The sequence below is a fragment of the Felis catus genome, chromosome C1 (genome assembly GCF_018350175.1).
Source record: "Felis catus isolate Fca126 chromosome C1, F.catus_Fca126_mat1.0, whole genome shotgun sequence".
Taxonomy (NCBI): domain Eukaryota; kingdom Metazoa; phylum Chordata; class Mammalia; order Carnivora; family Felidae; genus Felis; species Felis catus.
The window spans coordinates 47,497,804-47,516,282 of NC_058375.1; the positions used below are offsets into that span (position 1 = coordinate 47,497,804).

Below are 18,479 nucleotides of genomic sequence, written 5' to 3' on the forward strand. Positions count from 1 at the left end.
AGACCATGGGGCTTTCCATAGATATGTGCTGGGACAGAGTATTTTCTGCCTCCAGTAAGAGCAGATGTTGGTAGCTATATATTCTTAGAGGCAGAAATTCGCCCTCTTTCGAGAGTCAATAAATTCACTCTATGACTCTGGAGGAAGGAGTCATTTCTAAAGGACCAACACATGGGACATGTTTTCAGAAGTAGAGTGCACGAGTTATTAAACTAGTGCCTCCCACCTTCAAAAACACCTTTGATACTTTGTGATGCTGGCACTGGGACTCAAACCTCTGAGGAGGGGAGCATAGCCCCTCTGGGCCTGGTACCTCGGAGATGGGATGACGAAGTGGCTCTAGGAGCATGAAAAGAGGTTGAAAGCTGAAACCAACTGCTATGGGAACCAATTATTGCTTCCAGGGTAATAAACTATCACTGGGCTGGCAGCAACAGGAATAACAATGAAACTGGGAGCAGGAAGTCCTGCCTCTTTCAACTTTCCAGTCTGGCAGAAACTGACAGGAAGCCAGCTAAAAACAGAGAAGTGTACTTTCACAGTCCCAGTCCCATTACTGCAAAACAGAGCAAAAAATGATAGGTCTGGAGCAAAGAGACCATAATAGTTGAATAACTAGCACAGTCCACCCCTTTGGCTACTCAGCATCCACACCCACCTTCCTCCACGTAACTGAATTTACTTCTCAAACTCAGTCACAGATACTCCTTAATATTCTGTAAACACTACATTGCAATGTTAATCATTAACATCAATCCTTATATAAAATGAGGAAGAAGGAGATAGAGAAAAAAAAGACAACAGTGTGTGAATATAAATATGTGTGGGTGTGTTTATGAGTGTGTGTATATTTATAACAAACAAGAGAGAAAATCTTCATAGCTGCTATCATCCTTGTTTCTTTAACTGGGCAAAGACCGTAGTTTGTTTATATATATCAACTCCACTGATAACTACTACATATGACACAATCTACAGCTGCTGGTTTGATAGAATGCTGGAATAGCTATTAAAGGCACAGCTAAGACAGCAACTGGAGGATGACACCTTCCAGTGTAAGAGTGCTGTCCTCCTAGATGCACTTTCTACTTTGAGTCAGTGATCATTACATGGTGCTGCATGCCTCTTAGGTAGAATACATGGATCCAATAATAAAAGTATAGAAGGAATGGCTTTTGTCACCATCAATCCCAGTGACACACTTGGGGAACTTGTGCAAAATGTTTTCTCTCTTGGTATTTTGAAGTCTTCATGCCAGTAGATAAGCAGATTTGAAAAAGGAGTTACTATGCTGGCAGCAATGATTGACTGTAGTTATCATGAGGAGCTAGGGTTGCTGCTACCTAGCAGGGTAATGGAGTATGTCTGGAACTCAGAAGATTAACTGGGACGTCTCTTAGTACTTCTATGACCAGTGATAACAAAGAATTAGCAATTGCAGCAACACTAGCCTGAGAAAAGTATAACCAAGGGTTCTGACACCTCAGGGATGAGAAACTGAGTTATCCCCCTGGTGAAGCAATGTACAGGAGCAGAAGTGATGGCCAAAGGTAAGTCAAATTCGAATGCAGAGAGAGGAGGGAGATGATTATCAATATGACCTTAATGATAGCTGTGGTGGCAGAGACTCTATATCCCATCAAACTTTCTGTCATAGGATTTTTGTTTGCTTGTTTGTTCATTCATTTGTTTGCTTTTAGAATCATGATAGGCCACACTCTTGAAGAATGAGCAAGAAGATGCAGTGAAGTTGGGCAGAAATGGACCCAGGCAGTTCAAGGGGTAGACTATATAACATATAGTCCTATTGCCCCAGCCTTACTATTTCCACTGAGACCAGCCCAGCATCAAACTGCCAGCATCTGAAACTCTGCTTCATGGTTCTCTTTGGCCACTGAAAATTCCACTGTCCATACGTGGAAAGGCAGAAATACCAGGAAGTTAGCCGCCACCAAAAGCAGACCTCAAGCAAGAGCTAACAGAAGTCAGTGCATAAATATCATAGCTCTCATAGCATAACCATATTTATTTCCCTTGGGTGAAATAACTCTAAGGTGGGTGCTGAACACCAGATCCTAGAACTATCCAGTGGGACAATGCTCCATTTTCCCACAAAAGTAATATATTTGACAAAGTACGTTTTACTGGCTTGCTTTCCTTCCCTGTTTCACATCCACTCTCCTCTACCACTGTGTCCTGTATTACCTCCCAAATAAAGTATTAGCATCCACACTTGGCCTCAGAGTTTACTTCTGGGGAAACCAAAACAAAAACAATACTAAGTCAGATTGGTTTTAACACCTAGATTTTTAAATCTGCTGATAGTACTATACTCCCCCCAATCCTTCCCAACACCCACACTGGACTCCCAGTGGCCACAAAACAGTGAACACAAAGTAGGTGTTTAATATATTGGGGGACCTGTATGAGTCATCATACCAGAATTACAACATTTTCTGGCTTGCATACCTTTGATGATGTCCTTTCTCTTTGAATGTTCTCTCCCAATACCATTTTCTTCATCTAAAAAATAAAAATAATGAAAATAATACCTACCAAACAGTGTTGCTGGGTGCATTACCCAAGTTTCACATATGCATTTTGCATTACAGTGCTTAACACATGATGCTTAATAACACCTTTGTTATTATTATCTACAGTACTACCTTTTAAAGTACCTATTCACTTTCTAAACTCAGCTCAACTATCTGTCTTTTCCAAACCTTCCCTAACTCCACATTCACATTCAATTCCAAGTGAACATTAATCTTCGCCTTTTCTCTGTTTTCATAGTAATTGGTTTACAGCACTTCCTTAATATCTTATCTTAGAGTTATCCTTGCATATGTATGCCTCCCCACTAGACTCCAGCTGACAATGTTTTATTCATGCCCCCAAAAGCACTTAGTATGTTTTGGTTGACCATGTTGAGATCACATTTTTTTTTTCCTTTTTCTCCTTTCAATCCCTCACCCTCACCACACTGCAAAGATTATGTTCCATCTAAAGCCAAGACTCTTCCTCTCAGGATAGGAGGATTTTATTAAACACAGTAATACTGGGGGACACCTGGCTGGCTCAGTCAGTAGAGCGTGTGACTCTTGATCTCTTGGTCATGAGTTGGAGCCCCATGTTGGGTGTAGCAATTAATAAATAAATAAATAAAATTAAAAAAAAACATGTGGTACTCCTAATAATTTCTATCTGATAGCATTTTACAATTTATAAGATGTTTTCACTTCCATTATCCATTTGATCATCATTTTTTTGATCAAGTATTGTTCCCATGCGGCTGGGAAGCAAAGAAGGAAAACAGCCACCCCTGCTACTGAATGTTGCTCTGAGATGATAACCAAACCCTTCCACTGTTCAGTCTTAAACCAATGGAGAAAAAGTCAAGGGAGTCAAATGGGGACCAAGGTACCAACATTACTGCTTACACAGCTGTGTGGTATTTACTGCTTGAGTCAAATGTTAGAGCCAGGGTTCCCCCTTGGTTACCTCCTGCCCCTTCCACCAGGTATAGCCCTTGAGATCTAGCTGAGGAAAGAGTCTATGAAACAGATACTTACTCAGTCAACTATGTGGGAAATAGCACCTGCCTTGTACCCAAAAGTACAGTTTATAACACATTAATTCTACCCAATCTCGAAAAATTTTTTCCATATCAATGAACAAAAAAAAAAAAAAAAAAGGAAGAAAGGAAGGAAATTCTCTTTCCATAGGGTGAGATGAGTAAGGGGTAAAGACCTGGGACAGAAGTGTTACTCAAGTATTCTTTCCTCTTAAGAAATGGAGTGGAGGTTCCTTAGTGAAATGTGAGCCCTAAGAAATAAGTCCTCCCAACGCATGCCCTCACAGGTCTCTCAGTTTAACGGGGATTATGTATCCTTTGTGCAAGGGGAAAACATGCAAATAGTCTGATAAACTTTAGACTTGAGGTAATGAAAAAGATAAGTTGGAGAAAAGATGCTAACTCGCTTTGGAAATGATCAAAAAAATGTATTAGAGTCCATAAAATGCTCATTGTCATTTTTTTACTGAGCACTTAAGATATACAGGCACTGAGAGCCATTAAGTCTTCCCAATCACCTTGTAAAGTTGGTAGGATGATTCCTGCTATTCAGTGGGTGTATGGTAAGCACAGAGAGTAAGTGACTTATCTAAAGTCTCAATGGGCCCCAGGATACCGAATCCACTCCAGGTCTTATCACTTACTAGTTCTGTGACTTCGAGCAACTCAGTTCACCTCTTTGAAACTCAGCTCCCTCTTTTGTAAAAGGAGAAATATGATGTCAAACCTGCATGACTCCTGATAATCCATACCCTAGCTACTTTAAAAGGCTTTCATGAAGGGATATTAAAAGGAATAATGTACAGGAAAGTGTTTTTGGAAAATTAAAAACCTACATCAAGGTAAGGCATTTGGGGGGTTGTTACTGCACAAACTAGTGCAAATTGGTAGCAAAGATTGTAAGCTCATGTTACCCATTTCCCCTCACCTTTCCTTATCATATTAACAAAACTCTGATTCTGTTTCAGGACGCCATGTACCTAGTTAGAAGTATTCACATCCCAGGTGCCATTATACCATAGGTAGCCATGTGACCACTTCCAGCCAATTAGATATAAGCAAAAGTCTATGGATTGGTGTTTCTAATTTGTTTCTCTGATAGAAAGGGACAGACTCCAGTGTCCTGTAGTTTTTATCCTTTACTCTTCTTCTTGCCTGGAATGCAGACTTCATGCTTAGAGGCAAGACATCCATCTTGCAACCAGAAAGACAAAAGTCACAGATGGTTGACCCTTGAACAACATGGGTTTGAACTGCACGGGTCCCCTTATATGCAAATTTTTGACAGGACAGGACTATACATGTATTTTCTCTTCCTTATGATTTTCTTAATATTTTCTTTTCTCAGGCTTATTTTATTAGAAGAATACAGTGTTAGTACATAAAACATTCAAAACATGTTTAATCAACTTTATTATTGGTAAAATATGTTAATCAACTGCATATTAATGGTAAGGTTTCTGGTCATCAGTAGGCTATGAGGAGTTAAGTTTTAGGGGAATCAAAAGTTACACAAGGATTTTCAACTGCATGAAGCCTGGGGCACCTAACCCCCATGTTGTTCAGGGTCAACTGTATTTAGAATAATGTCAGAGCAGAAACCTGGAAGGAGACTGGGTCCTTGAGTATTTGCTTGAAGAGTTGCACCAGTTATAGATTATCTATCTGACTCTTCTTCCCTGAGAAAAATATCTCTACTTGTTTATGCTCCTGTGGTCAGGTTTCTATTAATGCAGCCAAGTACAATCCTAGTTGACAAGTGTTAATTATAGCAACAAGAGAAGTGTTAAAATGCATTCTCAGAACTTTACTACAACTTTTTTTCTTCAGAGTTATTAAAGACTGTGATGCAGTATGACACAGTAGGAAGAGCCAGATTTTTTTTTTAATGTTTATTTATTTATTTTGAGAGAGAGAGAGAGAGCAAGTGGGGAAGGGGCAGAGAGAGAGGGAGACACAGAATCGAAAGCAGGCTCCAGGCTCTGAGATGTCAGCACAGAGCCTGATGCAGGGCTCGAACCCATGTACCACAAGATCATGACCTGAGCCAAAGTAGGAAATGCTTAACTCACTGAGTCACCCAGGTGCTCCAAGCCAGATACTTTTGAAGTGAATTTTACCCCTGGAGAAGCCCAAGTGTGGATTCTGTAACTGCTATTAACTAGCTATGTAATCCTACACAGGATCTTAACTGTAAAATGACAAAAGTAATCTCCAGTTCACAAAGAGTTGTACATGAAAAGGGCATGGTGCATATTAAGTAATCAACAAATGTTTATGGTACTTTGAATGGGTGCAAAGGAGACCCTAACAGCATTTCAAGGTTCAGATCTGGACTAGAAGTCATGAGTCCTTATTGAAAACATGGCCTTTCTGATTGTTTGGTCAACCCCTGTTTTGATGCAGTACTACAGGAGTGTAAGAATTGCCTATTAAGTCAACAAGCCAGCACTTTAACATCTTAATTAGCATCAAAACCATTTTTAGAGGCAGCATGGCATAGGATTAAAAGTTCTGGCTTTGGAGCCAGTCATGTGGGGTTTGTATCCTAGCTCCACCACTGTTTCTTTACATAACCTGGGGTGGATTACATCATCACTCTGAGGTTCAATTTCTTCCTTGTCTGTCTGGTGCATTTGCCTCATAGAAGAGGCTCAAATGAGATAACAGATGTGAACCTGCACAGGCTTATTATTACTGTTATTTGTATTCTTCAGTCTGGTAGAATAGTAAGCCCGGCACTGGTGGGGGAGGAAGAGGAGAGAAGGGGAGGGAAGCATGGTTATAGGTATAAATTGAATTCCCAAGACACAAAACAACTGGTCTGTCGAGAATCACAGAGGAGGTTGTTCAGGTCAATGCCAGCCTTGAAGCAGACCGGACCACTAAGCTTGTGAGGTGGTAGCTGCCTGCCAGGCAACAGCACTTGAGAAGACGGGGAACAGGTGCTAGAAGGGGGTTCAGAGTCCTTCTTGGCTCCCTGACTCTTCTCCATGGTAGCCGTTTCCCTGAGGACCCAGCAGGGCTGAAAATACACTTTGCTTCCAACACAGCTCAATATATTATTCTGGGCTGATGAGAGACTGGGGGAGAAGAGACCCAAGCTGAGTGCTGCCTATTGGTAATAAAAGCCTCCAAAATGCACACAGCTCCTTGAGCAGTCCAGTCACGGAGTGAATCTGTCCAGGTAGAGACACGCCCTCCCCTACTGATGGCTGCCCTTCTCTGTGAACCTTCAGCTGCCCTTCTGCTAGCCAGGGCCTCTCAGGGGACTTATTATCAGGATCAAGTCCATCCTGTTCTTAGGGCCCTGCACTGGTTTCACTGGGTTTAAATATAGAAGCTATACAAGGGAAGGGGAGGGGGAGCAGGGAAGCCAAAAGCTGTTCCATGTAGCAGTGGCTGCTGCTGTGGCCCTGTGTCTGCCCAGTTGGGCGTAACCAGCATTGGCAAGGGAGAAAAAGAAAGGGCACAATCTGAGGACCAGAGGGACCTAAGAGCAAGTCTTATAACCTATGTTTCTGAGACTCTGAGCAAGTTATGTAACCTCACTGATTTTTAGTTTCCTGGAGCTTTTGTGAAATAATTATTCAAAAGCAATAATAGCTAAAATTTGTAATACATAGAGCTAACACTCACTGAGTAGTGAATATTTGCCAGATTATGTATAGGATCTCAACTCAATAATCCTATGAGGCAGAGGTCCCCGTTTTACAGATGAGGAAAGTAAGGCACATGGAGGTGAGCTAAGCTACCCAGGGTCACACAGATAGTAACAATGCATGATGAATGAACAGTGTCCGCATAGAGTGAAATTCTCTCAGTGGTAGCTATCCCAAAGAGGTGTGCCTAAGTTAATTGAGTGGCTCTTACTACTTTTCTCCAAATGCCATCTGATATATCCATCATCTCACAATAAACCTGAGAGGTAGGCAGTATCAGCACCATTGTACAGGTGAGTATATCAGGCAGGAAAACAGAACCCACTCGAGTATTTCAAACAGAGAGCATTTCTTACAAGGACTTCGTTACACGGGTGATAGGAGAGCTGAAGTAATAACCCAGAGATTTCTACCATGTCCAAGCCTTTTAGCCAGAGCAAGAACTGTGAAGGTAGTTGCTGGCTAGCCAGAAGCTGGGACCCTTGAGGAAGAGGCTGTTTAGAGTCAGAGCTACAGAGAGGACTCTGTGAGACTGAAGGTGGCAGGTACAGCAGCTTCCTTCCCACATCTAGTCTTCTACTAGTATCCTACACGGGCCAGGCCTATGCGGAACTCTACCTGAGAGCTTGGGGAATGTAGTTTCCTGAAATCTGGAGCAGAGAAGAGGAGGGAGGAGAACAAAGAGACAAATGAGAGCCAAAGAGAGGAAAACATGTGACTTATCCAAGGCCACAGAGCTGATGAAGAATAGATCCAGGAGTAGAATTCAAGACTCCTACCATTGACTCCTACCATCCCAGCTGCCTCCCAACCCCTTCACTTGTCCAACAAAAGATTCTTTCAACTCTTCATTCTACTTATACACTATTTTCTAGAGCTTTTCCAATCTTTTAGAGGCTCAACCTTTACCCTAACCCTAATCCCTTTCTGCAGTCCACCTCGTTCCCATATTTTCATATGGCTTCGAGACGTGACCTAAATCCCTTTGACATCTACTTCCTTACTCCTTTTTGACACCAACTCTTAGTGCCTTCTCTCACTCTGAATAATAGTCCTCCATTCACCCCATATCAGTCAGGGTTTAATCAGGGAAGCTGAAATTCTATGAGTATTGTAGAATAAAAGATTTACTGTAGGAAAAACACATTCTATAACTGTGAGAGAATCTAGGAAGTAAGGTCCCGAGAGGGGGGAAGCTGAAGGATCAAATAAATGTTACTATCTAACCTTCCTGAATATGGAAATGGGTGATCAAGGTGGAGTTCATAAAGGAATATGGGCGGCCAGGCACACCCAGCTGCTGAGAGGGTCTACAAAGGAAAACTGATGGAAAAGTCTTTGGAAGACTGTTTGGGTGATGCCACTGCATCTGGTTGTGGGTCTGGGATTAATGTTGGAGATCAGGGCAAGCAAGCAAGCAGGAAAAAGAGCTAAGCACAGAGTTGAGGGCAGTAAAGACAGGCTGAAATTTTCTGACCTTTCTGCATCTAACTCCCACCAGGAAATTGTGAAGACAAGCTGGTGTCCCCCTATACCTCTGCATGTACCTACCCATTTAACCAGTGACTTTCAGAGAGTGATAGCTACTGCTTCACTTGCATCTTCCAAATTACACGCAAATTCCCTCCTAGCCAACTCTAACAGAACTGTAAAGGGCAACATTGTTCTAGCTCAGCTGGTTGGCACAGTAAAAAGCCACCTGATTCCCCTACTTCAGGTTAATCCTGTGATCTGGATGCCATACCTTCCTCAAGGGACTCATACTCTCCATTAACCCCTCTTTTTTTTGTCCTTTCAAGTACTCACTCTCCATTGTTTTTTTCTTTCCCATCTGTCCAAAACATGCTCAGTCTCTCCCATACTGTAATAAGAAAATTTCCCTCCACACCTGCTACTCTCTGAAGAAAGCTACCATCTCCTCTCCTCATTTCTACCAAAACAAATGTGGGGGTGGGGGTGGAGTATATGCTTGATAGTCCTGAAACCAAATCACTTGCTTACTTCTCAACCCTGCCTCTATCCTACTTCCCCCAGTCATTATACTTCCTGCCCTGCCTCCACAAGCCTCAGTAGGTAATGATGATACCCTGGTCTTGGCCAATCCAAAGTTCCCTTCCTTAGGGGCTCACCCTCTCTATAGCATTTGACACTGTTACTGATTCCTTCTGTTTTGGGTCTCAATCCTTCTTTGGCTTCTATGACTCTGTTCTTTCCTGGCTTTCCTCCTCCTCCCAGGTTATACAATCTCATTATTCTTCATAAGTTTTTCTTCTTTTGCCCATCCCTTAGATGTTAGGATCGGCCAGGGTTCTAGCTGGGGCCATCTCACCACACACACTCTCACTTAGTCACAGTCCAACCAGCCCCAGGATTTCAAAGGACATCTACATGCTAATTACTTCAAAAGATTCTAGTCCCAACAGCTTTCCTGAGCTCTAAACAGTTACTTCCATCTCAGTTGCTGATACCATGAGATGATGTCCAAAGAAGACTATTTGAGTGAGCAAAGATGGAATGAATAAAAATCAAATAATAACTAGCTGAGGATTTCCAAGCTCTAGGCATTATGCTAAGAGTTTCGTATTTACTCTCTCTTCGAATCCTCAAAACTCTTAAGAAGCGGATGCATTTTAGCACCATTTTACAGAAAAGAAACCTAAGGCTCAGAAGGATAATAAATAAACCTCAGGTCTGGCCATAATGAAATAAATGGCACTGGACATGTGTTGAAAAAGCAAACCACAGAGTGGAAGAAAGTATTTGCAAAACATATTTATCATAAAGGTCTTGTATTGCAAATATGAAAAGAATACTTATAACTCAATAAGAAAAATAAGAACAACCTAATAAAAATAGGCAAAAGGTTTGAATAGATCATTTACCAAGGGAAAGATTCTCAACACCATTAGTCAATAGTGAAATGCAAATTAAAACCATAGTGAGATAGCACTGCACCCCAGCATGATTAAAAATAAAAAGACTGATAACACCAAGTGTTAGCAGAGATATGGAACAACTGTAACTCTGGTGCATTACTAGTGCTAATGCAGGATGGGCCAGCACTTTAGGAAACTATTTGACAGTTTCTTAGAAAACTAAATGTGCACTTACCATATGATCTAATAATCGTAGCCCTGAGCATTTTCTCAAGAGAAATGAGAGCACATGAAAATAAAACAAGAACTGTGCGTGAATGTTCATGGCAGAATAAGAGCCAATAGCAGAACAAGAGTCTTTACTCACAAGAGTCAAAAAATGGAAACAATCCAAATGCCCATCATGTGATGAATGGTTAAACATATTGCAGTATATGCATACAAACGGGGACAGACCGGTCTGTTAATTAAGTGGTACTGGAATGCATGAATCGCCACTTTAATGCAATAAAAAGGAAAGAATTGCTGATACCTGTAACACTACTGATGAGCCACAAAAACATTACGCCAAGTGAAAACAACTGGATATAAAATAATTCTAATTATAAGACCTTATAGAAAGGGCAAAACTATAGCAGCTAAATTCAGATTGATGGTTGCCTAGGGCTGACTCTGGTAAACAGTTGACTGCAAGGGAATATGGGGTTACTTTTGGGGGGGGGATGAAAATATTCTGTATCTTGATTGTGGTGGCAGTCATACTCCTGTACATATCTGTCAAACCCTCTTGAATTATATACATAAAATTAACCTTATTACATAAAAATTATACATCATAAAGCTGATTAAAAGAAAACATGGAAAGTCCAAAAAAGAGACTATGCATAGAATATAAAGGGAGCAAAAGAAAAGATGGGGCACATCTCAGAATGTGGGTGTGCATTCTGACAGTGTAGAACCTTGAAGAATAAGTAGGCATGAACCAGGCAGCAAGCAGTTCCTTGTGGCTGGTTCTGCAAAAGTGACAGCCCCTGTTTGCCTCTGGTGGCCAAGGACTAGGAATGGATCCCAACATTAGACTGCATTTAGGAGGATGGGGAAGATTTGGTGAGTTCCATTCTTAAGACTGGAATGGAGAATGGGGTTCAACAGGGCTTGTACTCACCAAGGCATAAGGGTGTGCAGATATAAAGACACTGTTTGAAGACTTTGAGAGGTTACAGAACTCTTATCTCCCTGCCCATCTCCACCACAAGGCCATGCTGCTTTGGGCAAGCATTCCCTTTCACTGGAAAGTTTGATCATCTGTAAAGTGGGAGATGGAAGAACAGACTGGATGATCTCTAAAGTTTCTTCTTTAACTTTCCAGTTAAAGTCCAGACTGCTCCTATAGGCGCACTCTTCTGCTGGTTTTGTTATGTCCAAGAGGCCAGTGTTCTGAATTCCTGCCCTGTAACTCACTGTCTTTTCTCTTCATCCTCCTAACATCTGAGGGTCATATGCAGGGAGGGGGGAAACAAGGAATGGAGGACAGAGCTGGGCAGGAAGTATGAGATCTGGAATCCTGCCCAAAGCTCATATCTTGGGAAGGCAGAGAAAGAAAGGAGAAGCCAGCCAGGCATTTCAAGAGTAGAAGCAGTCAGGTCCATTCATTTGACAAACACTTATGGGGCACCTCCTGTGCAGGATACCGTATACACTTACCAAGCACTGCCTGTGAGCTTAACGCTAGGATTCAGCAGTGAGAAAGACATATGTGGTCCTTGCTGTGGGAGTTTAAATGCAAAAGGCACTGATCAGATTTGTTATTCAAACAGAAAACTGGCTGCCTTGCTCAAAACGGATTTCAGGTATTAGTATCCCTCATTTACACATAAGGAAATTTGGGCTTAGAAGGATGAAGATTCTTGCTCCAGCTAGAGACTGATTATTAGCCAACCTCACACCTATGCTGGCTACAATCTATGCCCTAGTCTATTATGGAGATTCTTTCTATTCATGATATTCAGAAAGTAGTACCTAGGGGGAGAAGGGCCAGGGAGGGAGGGAGAGGAGGTGATGGAAATGAAGTGCCCCAGGGGTCAGGATGTGCTGGGCTCACACTTCAGGTCCTCCACTGTGATTCACTCTATTTGAGACTGGTTGAGGGGCCAGCCATTCCCAGGGGCTCTGGTCAGAGGCAACTGCCGCCTGCCACTGCCCAACAAAGACATCTCATTGCATCTTGTTCCTATCGATTACCCACCAAAGTGTCTCTCATTGTTAGGCATTCCCCAGGGGCAAGCAGGAGAAAAGGAGCCCTTTCTCTCTCTCTCTCTCTCTCTCTCTCTCTCTCTCTCTCTCTCTCTTTTTTTTTTTTTTGCTTTTAATGACTTCCAATCCTACCCAGTGATCTCTGCCCTCATCCTAGAGGCAGGAGAGGGGGAGGGAGAGGGAAAGGAGGGAAAAAAACATGGAGGTAGTGAGGAGCGTGATAAGCACTGATACAAAGCTGAGAGATTGGGAGAGACAAAGGGAGAGACACAGAGGTAGAGAAAAAGAGATAAAGAGACAAAGAGAGACACACAGAGAGGAAAACCAGGCACACAGAGACAAATAGAAGCAACAGAGAGACTCAGACACTGAGGGAGACGCAGAGGAAGGCAAATAGAGACAGAAAAGAGCTGAGACAGGGACAGAGGCAGATCCAGAGAGAGAGAAACGGACAGAGGGAGAAGGAGAGACGGAAAAAGAAAGTGGAGAGAGACAATGTAGGGACAGAGGCTGAAAAAAAGCAGCAAGAAAATACAGAAACGAAGGAAGAGAGAAGTAGGCAAAGAGAAGGAAGGGGGGGGTGCAGAGAAGGGGATGAGAGAGAGCCAACAGTATTACTCAAGGTCTAGGGGTGGAGAAAGGTCACTGAAGCACATGTGGGGAGCCCCCAGACGCAGCCCAGGCACAAGATTCCTCTCCAGCCCAGGCACAAAATGTATGCAGATTGGTGGATTGGTTGTTTAGCCTTTTCACTTGTGAACCCTTGTTAACTCCTGGCAAGAGGAATCAAAGCTCCTGAGAAGCATGTAGCCTGCCCGCAGCCACACCCTTCCCTGCACTCTGGGTCCCAACACGAGGATCCATACAGACCTTGGACCTGGGAGACAGAAAAGGTCTGTGAGGGCCACATGCTCCAGTACTAAGGCCTGAGTCCTCTTACCTCTTACCACCACTCAGATTTCCCAGGGACATCTCTCCCTCGCTCAGCTTCTGGACTCCCCAATAATGGTGATGCCCAAATCTCCACATCTGGCAGAGAACTCTGAGTACACCCCTGTGCTCCCCCACACACGTGCCCCCGGATGCCCTGCTGCCTCCCACAGAGGCCCCTGGTGCCTTCAACACAGACACAGCTCAGTGTCTTCCTGCCTCCTTCTCCAGCCCTCTCTCCCAGATGCTCGGGCTCCAGCCCATCGTCCCAAACTGAAACCTTCAGGCCATCTGCTTCTTCACTCCACATCAGATCCTGCACCTTGTCCTATGGATTCTATCTCCTTAGGCTTTCTTAGCCTCTCTGTGTCTCCATCTCTGCACCTGCAACAGAGATAACAATAGTCCCTGCCACACTGGGCTGTTAAGATAATTAAATGAGCTAATATACACAAAGCCCGTGAAGCAGTAAGGTCCCGGCCGATAGTAAGTCCTCAGTAATTACCAGCCAGTGGTTAGTGGTCATAGAAGCCATTCCATTCTGTCCATTCTGCTGCCTCAGCGTCCATCACCAACCATCGGCTCTCATCCGCAGCACTCCCTAGCTGAGCCCTGCCTCTAGGCACCTAGGTGTTTCTCCATCCTCCACAGCCACCAGGATGATGGTACAGCAAGGCAACTCTGTTCCTACCTTCTCTGCTTCAAGCACTTGGGAGCTGTACACAGACATAGGATGGGGATCAAGAATCCTTTGTGATCTGGACTTTCCCACATCTCTCCTCTTCATTCCTGCCACACATCAACCCTCCTGAAGACACATCTGTGCCTAACAGGCTCTTCTCAACCTCCCTACTATTGGGCTTGCTGCTCCTTCCTCCTGGAAAATCTTTCCTCCTCCCAGCCTCCTACTTGCTCTATTTCTTAAGTGTCCACATATGCCAAGCATTTTATATATATATATAAAATTTCTACTCTTCCCAAGATAGCTATTGTCACTCTCCTGTAGAGAAGGCAGCGAGGCTCCACGGTCTAAGTCACATAGCTTTAAGAGCGGCAGAGCCCAGACTTAACCCCAGGGCCCTCTGCCCCCATGTCAGTACTCACTGTGCCAAATCATCACGTAGTAAAAAAAAGAACAACCCACACTCACGGAGCAAGTACAGTGTCTTAGGCACCTGCTAAGCATCATATGCATTACCTTGTTGAATCCTCCCAATCATCCTATGAGGCAGGTGCTATTTTGCAGGGATAATTACTCTCCCCATTTTTCCAATCAAGAAACCAAGGCACAGGGAAGATGAGTAACTTGTACAATTGCCATGCAGGAAGCTGGGATAGAAAACACAGGCAGCCTGGCTCTTGAGCAGACTTCCTGACCTGCTGTCCAGGGGTGAATGGAGAGCAGCTTTCCAGTTCTGTTTCTGCCACTGCTTGTTCAACTTTGCCGAGTCAGTTGGTATCTCAGAGCCTCAACGTCCTCATATGAGCAATGGAGATGATACCACACTGCCATAACCCCCAAAGCAGGCTAAAGACCAAGCAGGTGCTTTCTAAAACCTAAAGAAGAAAGGAGGATGGCCGCATGTTGGTCCACAACTAAGTGCCAGGCACTGGAATTGTGTTTTCATATATCATCTCAATTCACCACAATGTGCAATATTGGCATTATTAGTCCCATCTTACAGGTAAGAGAAGTAAGGTTGGCATGGGAGATAGACATACATCTAAATATTCAAAGAGTATTTAATTTCCATTCATAAAGTGGATTTACAGTATACAAAATAGTGCCTTTTGTTTCTTTTTCATCCTTAACAAGCAGTGGAGCAGGCAGAACAGAGATTTAATCTGTTTTGCAGATAAGCACTTTCCTAACTCAGGTCCACAGAGATCCCACGACTTGCTCAAGGTTACACAGCCAGTGACAGAACCAAGGCCTTCCACCTCTTAGGCCAATTTGGCCATTTGAGAGTCAGGATGGGCTAAGGTCTATGTGCGTTCAATACCAATGATGAGGAAAGGGCAACTGTGTCCATTTTTAGATGGGGAAACCAAGTCTTTTTATGAGTCAATTAACTTGACTGAGAACTCCACTCTTGTACTCAGACTCCAGAGCCCAAGCACCAAACATTTCTATCCCATCCAGCTCAACTTCAGGTCAAAGAGGTAGGTAAGATCTATAAAATGCCAAATCTAAGATTTGTCCGTGAGTGAGACACTGTGCTAGGGTCAGGCTTATTCAAATTATCTAGACATAGGATTATTTAGGACGCTTTGGTTGTAAGAAACAAAAACCAACTCAAGCTGGCTTAAGCAAAAATGCGTAATTTATTATAAGAATAAAGCATCTCTTGTTAACCCTAAAGGCAAGAGTGTAGCCAGCCTTTTGAAAGGTTGAACCAAGGAAACAGAGGTCTGTCAGCAACCCAGATGGGGCTTTATCTTTCCATGGACCCTGATCTTCTCTCTAAAGAACAGTTCCCATGCTTCCCAGGACACATGGCAGGTAGAAGATGGCCACAAAAGTGTTCCCAAGCTTCCGTCTCCTTTGCCCAACGCCCAGCCTAGACAGATCCAGAAACTCTGACACTGTTTCTAAGTTCCAGAAGATCACCTGAGTGGCCCAGCTTGGATCAGCACCTATCCCTGGTCCAAGTAATAGTGGCCATTAGAATGGGGACACATTATGCAAACATGACAGTGTGTGGGGAGCAGCCCTCAGAGCAAGGGAGGGAAATCATAAGGTCATGGGCTGGACAGACGCTCCAAAGCTGTTTACTACTGACGGGATCCCAGCCCTGAAAAAAACAGAGTCAGCGGGCAAGATAGGCAGATACACTCAGAGTCACCATCTTGCCTTGTAAGGGCCCCGAGAGAGGTGTGTGTACTGAGACAGCTCAGCTGGCCAGCAACCAACTTTGTCAAAGAAGACCAAGGAAAGCAACCATTCTAACCACTGTACAAAAAACTCTCAGAACCTCAGAGATAGTTTCAAATGATACACATTGTGTGTGTACATACACACATATGTGTAACAAAGGCTTTAAGGCAAATGTTATTATAATTAAAATTTTAGATAATGAAATTATAGAGGCACAATTCTTTGACATTCACAACTGCGGAGTATTATTTAGATGTATTTTGGGGGGATTATAGTAATGTTGTTCTATATAAAATTAATGTACAAAATTCAAAATGAAGACAGACCAGGGAGGTTTTTAATTTTGTAACCAGGAAGAAATAAGATTGTAAGCACCGGGGAGGCAGTGTGGTCTAAGGGAAAGAGCATTCTTATCAGAAACATGTGCATTTGAAGCCCAGCTCTGAAATCTACTGGCAGTGTTTTGCTGGGAAAGTTGTATATCCTCCCTACTCCTCATTTCTCATCACAAACTGAGGTCAATAATACCACTCTTAGAGGCCTTGAGAATACTGAGTGGCACGACTGAGGTGAGTCAGAGGATGTCACTCCTCTGCTCAGAAGCAGAGTGGCCAGAGTCCTTCCTATGTCCTGGAAGGACCAGCATGACCCTCTCACCACCCACCCTGTGCCATTCAGTATCTGCCCCCTTTGTCTGCTCCCCCTCATTCCCTCTTTGACTCCTCTCCAGTGATACTCACTTCCTTACTGTCCCTCAAACGCTTCGGACAGGCTTCCACATCAGAGGCTGACACCTGCTGTTTCCTCTACCTGGAAGCCCTTCCCCTTAACAGCTTGAAGACTAACCTCTTACCTTCTCCAAAGCTTTGCCCAAATGTCATCTTCTGTAACCACCTTATTTAAAACTGCAACACCACTCCCCAGCATGTCCTACCCCCTCTTGCTTTTTCTCTGTGATATGGATGCCCTTTAATTGAGCACATAATTTTCTTATTTGTTTTACTTATTGTCTGTCTTTCTCCACCAGAATGTAGTCTTTCTGAAAGTGTGGAATTTGTATATGTTCAGTTCACTGACTATAGTATCTCAGCATCTGAAACAGTACCTGGCACATAGTAGACAACGCAAAAGATTTATTCAGTGAGTGAATGAATACATGAAAGCACCTAAAACAAAACTCAGCCCATAGTAGGTGCTCAATATCACTTCTTTCTTTCCTTCCACATCTTCTGAAATGATTGCTTTTCCTCACGTCTTCATTAGGTATTAGCTGTAACTGATGTTTTCTTTAAACCCAGAGCATACTCCATATTCAGGCTACCAATATGTCAGGAGTTTTTCTCTCCTCTGTATTTCTATCCTTGCTTTTTTTTTTTTACATGTTGCATGGACATAGAAGGTGCTCCATAAATATCTGCTGAATTGACTTATATATCCAAGTCCCAGGAAAGGACATAAAATAAACGTTCTGCCCACAGCTGGCAACACTTGTAATGATCAATTCTTGATGGAGCCTTGATTACACTGAGGAATCCGTACACTGAGAAAGAATGAAGATGAGCATATACTCTGGCATCAAACAGGAGAAAGGCTCTGTATTCATATGCTCCTGGAGTGGACATCTGTTGTTTTGGTCTGTCAGCTCCTTTAAAAGAGCTACTACTCTCCACTGCAGTCATATCATTCCAGCAAAGCTGCCAATTTGGGGCCAGCCCTGCCCCCTGCCCTCTACTAAGGCATCCTGACCAGCCAATTACACTGTTCCTTTCCTCAGTGAGTGATACTGTGGTGGCCCAATCAAAGTCCTCTTGCCCCTTAAGAAAATGATTAACTGGCAGAGTAAAGTTCTTGTGTTTTTTAAGTAATTTTATGAAAGGATTTGTATCAGTGGCCACAGATAGACATCTTTTCTGCAGCAGTCTGTCCACAATAGAAGAAGAGACATTCAGAGAGAGAGAAAAGATGAGAGAGAGAGAGAATGTGAACAAAAGCAAAACCTGCTGTATCCCAAAACTTAGAACACCTGCTGACGCACAGTAAGCCCTCAATAAATATTTGTCGAAGGAACTGTTGAAGGGGAGAAGGAAGAAGAGAGAGAGAGAACTGGTGACTTCATTTGTGTCCAGTTCCAGACACTTATTCATTTTTTTCCTGCATTTATTTATGGAGTTAGCACCACATGCTACACGCTCTGTGGGTAGCTGATACTAGAATAGTGAACATACCAACATGCTTCCTGCCCTAAATGAGCCTATATGCTAGTGGAGAAGGTAAACAACAAACAAAATAATTAGGGCTTGCTGTAA

The 18,479-nt window shown here is 43.1% G+C and overlaps 1 protein-coding gene across 1 annotated transcript in view; it reads right to left on the bottom strand.

Moving 5' to 3' along the window:
- Nucleotides 1–2,418: 2,418 nt before the first annotated feature.
- OMA1 (OMA1 zinc metallopeptidase) overlaps nt 2,419–18,479 on the bottom strand; it is a 173,575-nt gene continuing 157,514 nt past the window's right edge. Inside the window, exon 9 of the mRNA XM_045035917.1 lies at nt 2,419–2,523. Coding sequence (XP_044891852.1) covers nt 2,434–2,523 — 90 coding nt within the window. The 3' untranslated portion in view covers nt 2,419–2,433. The remainder of the gene's footprint in view (nt 2,524–18,479) is intronic.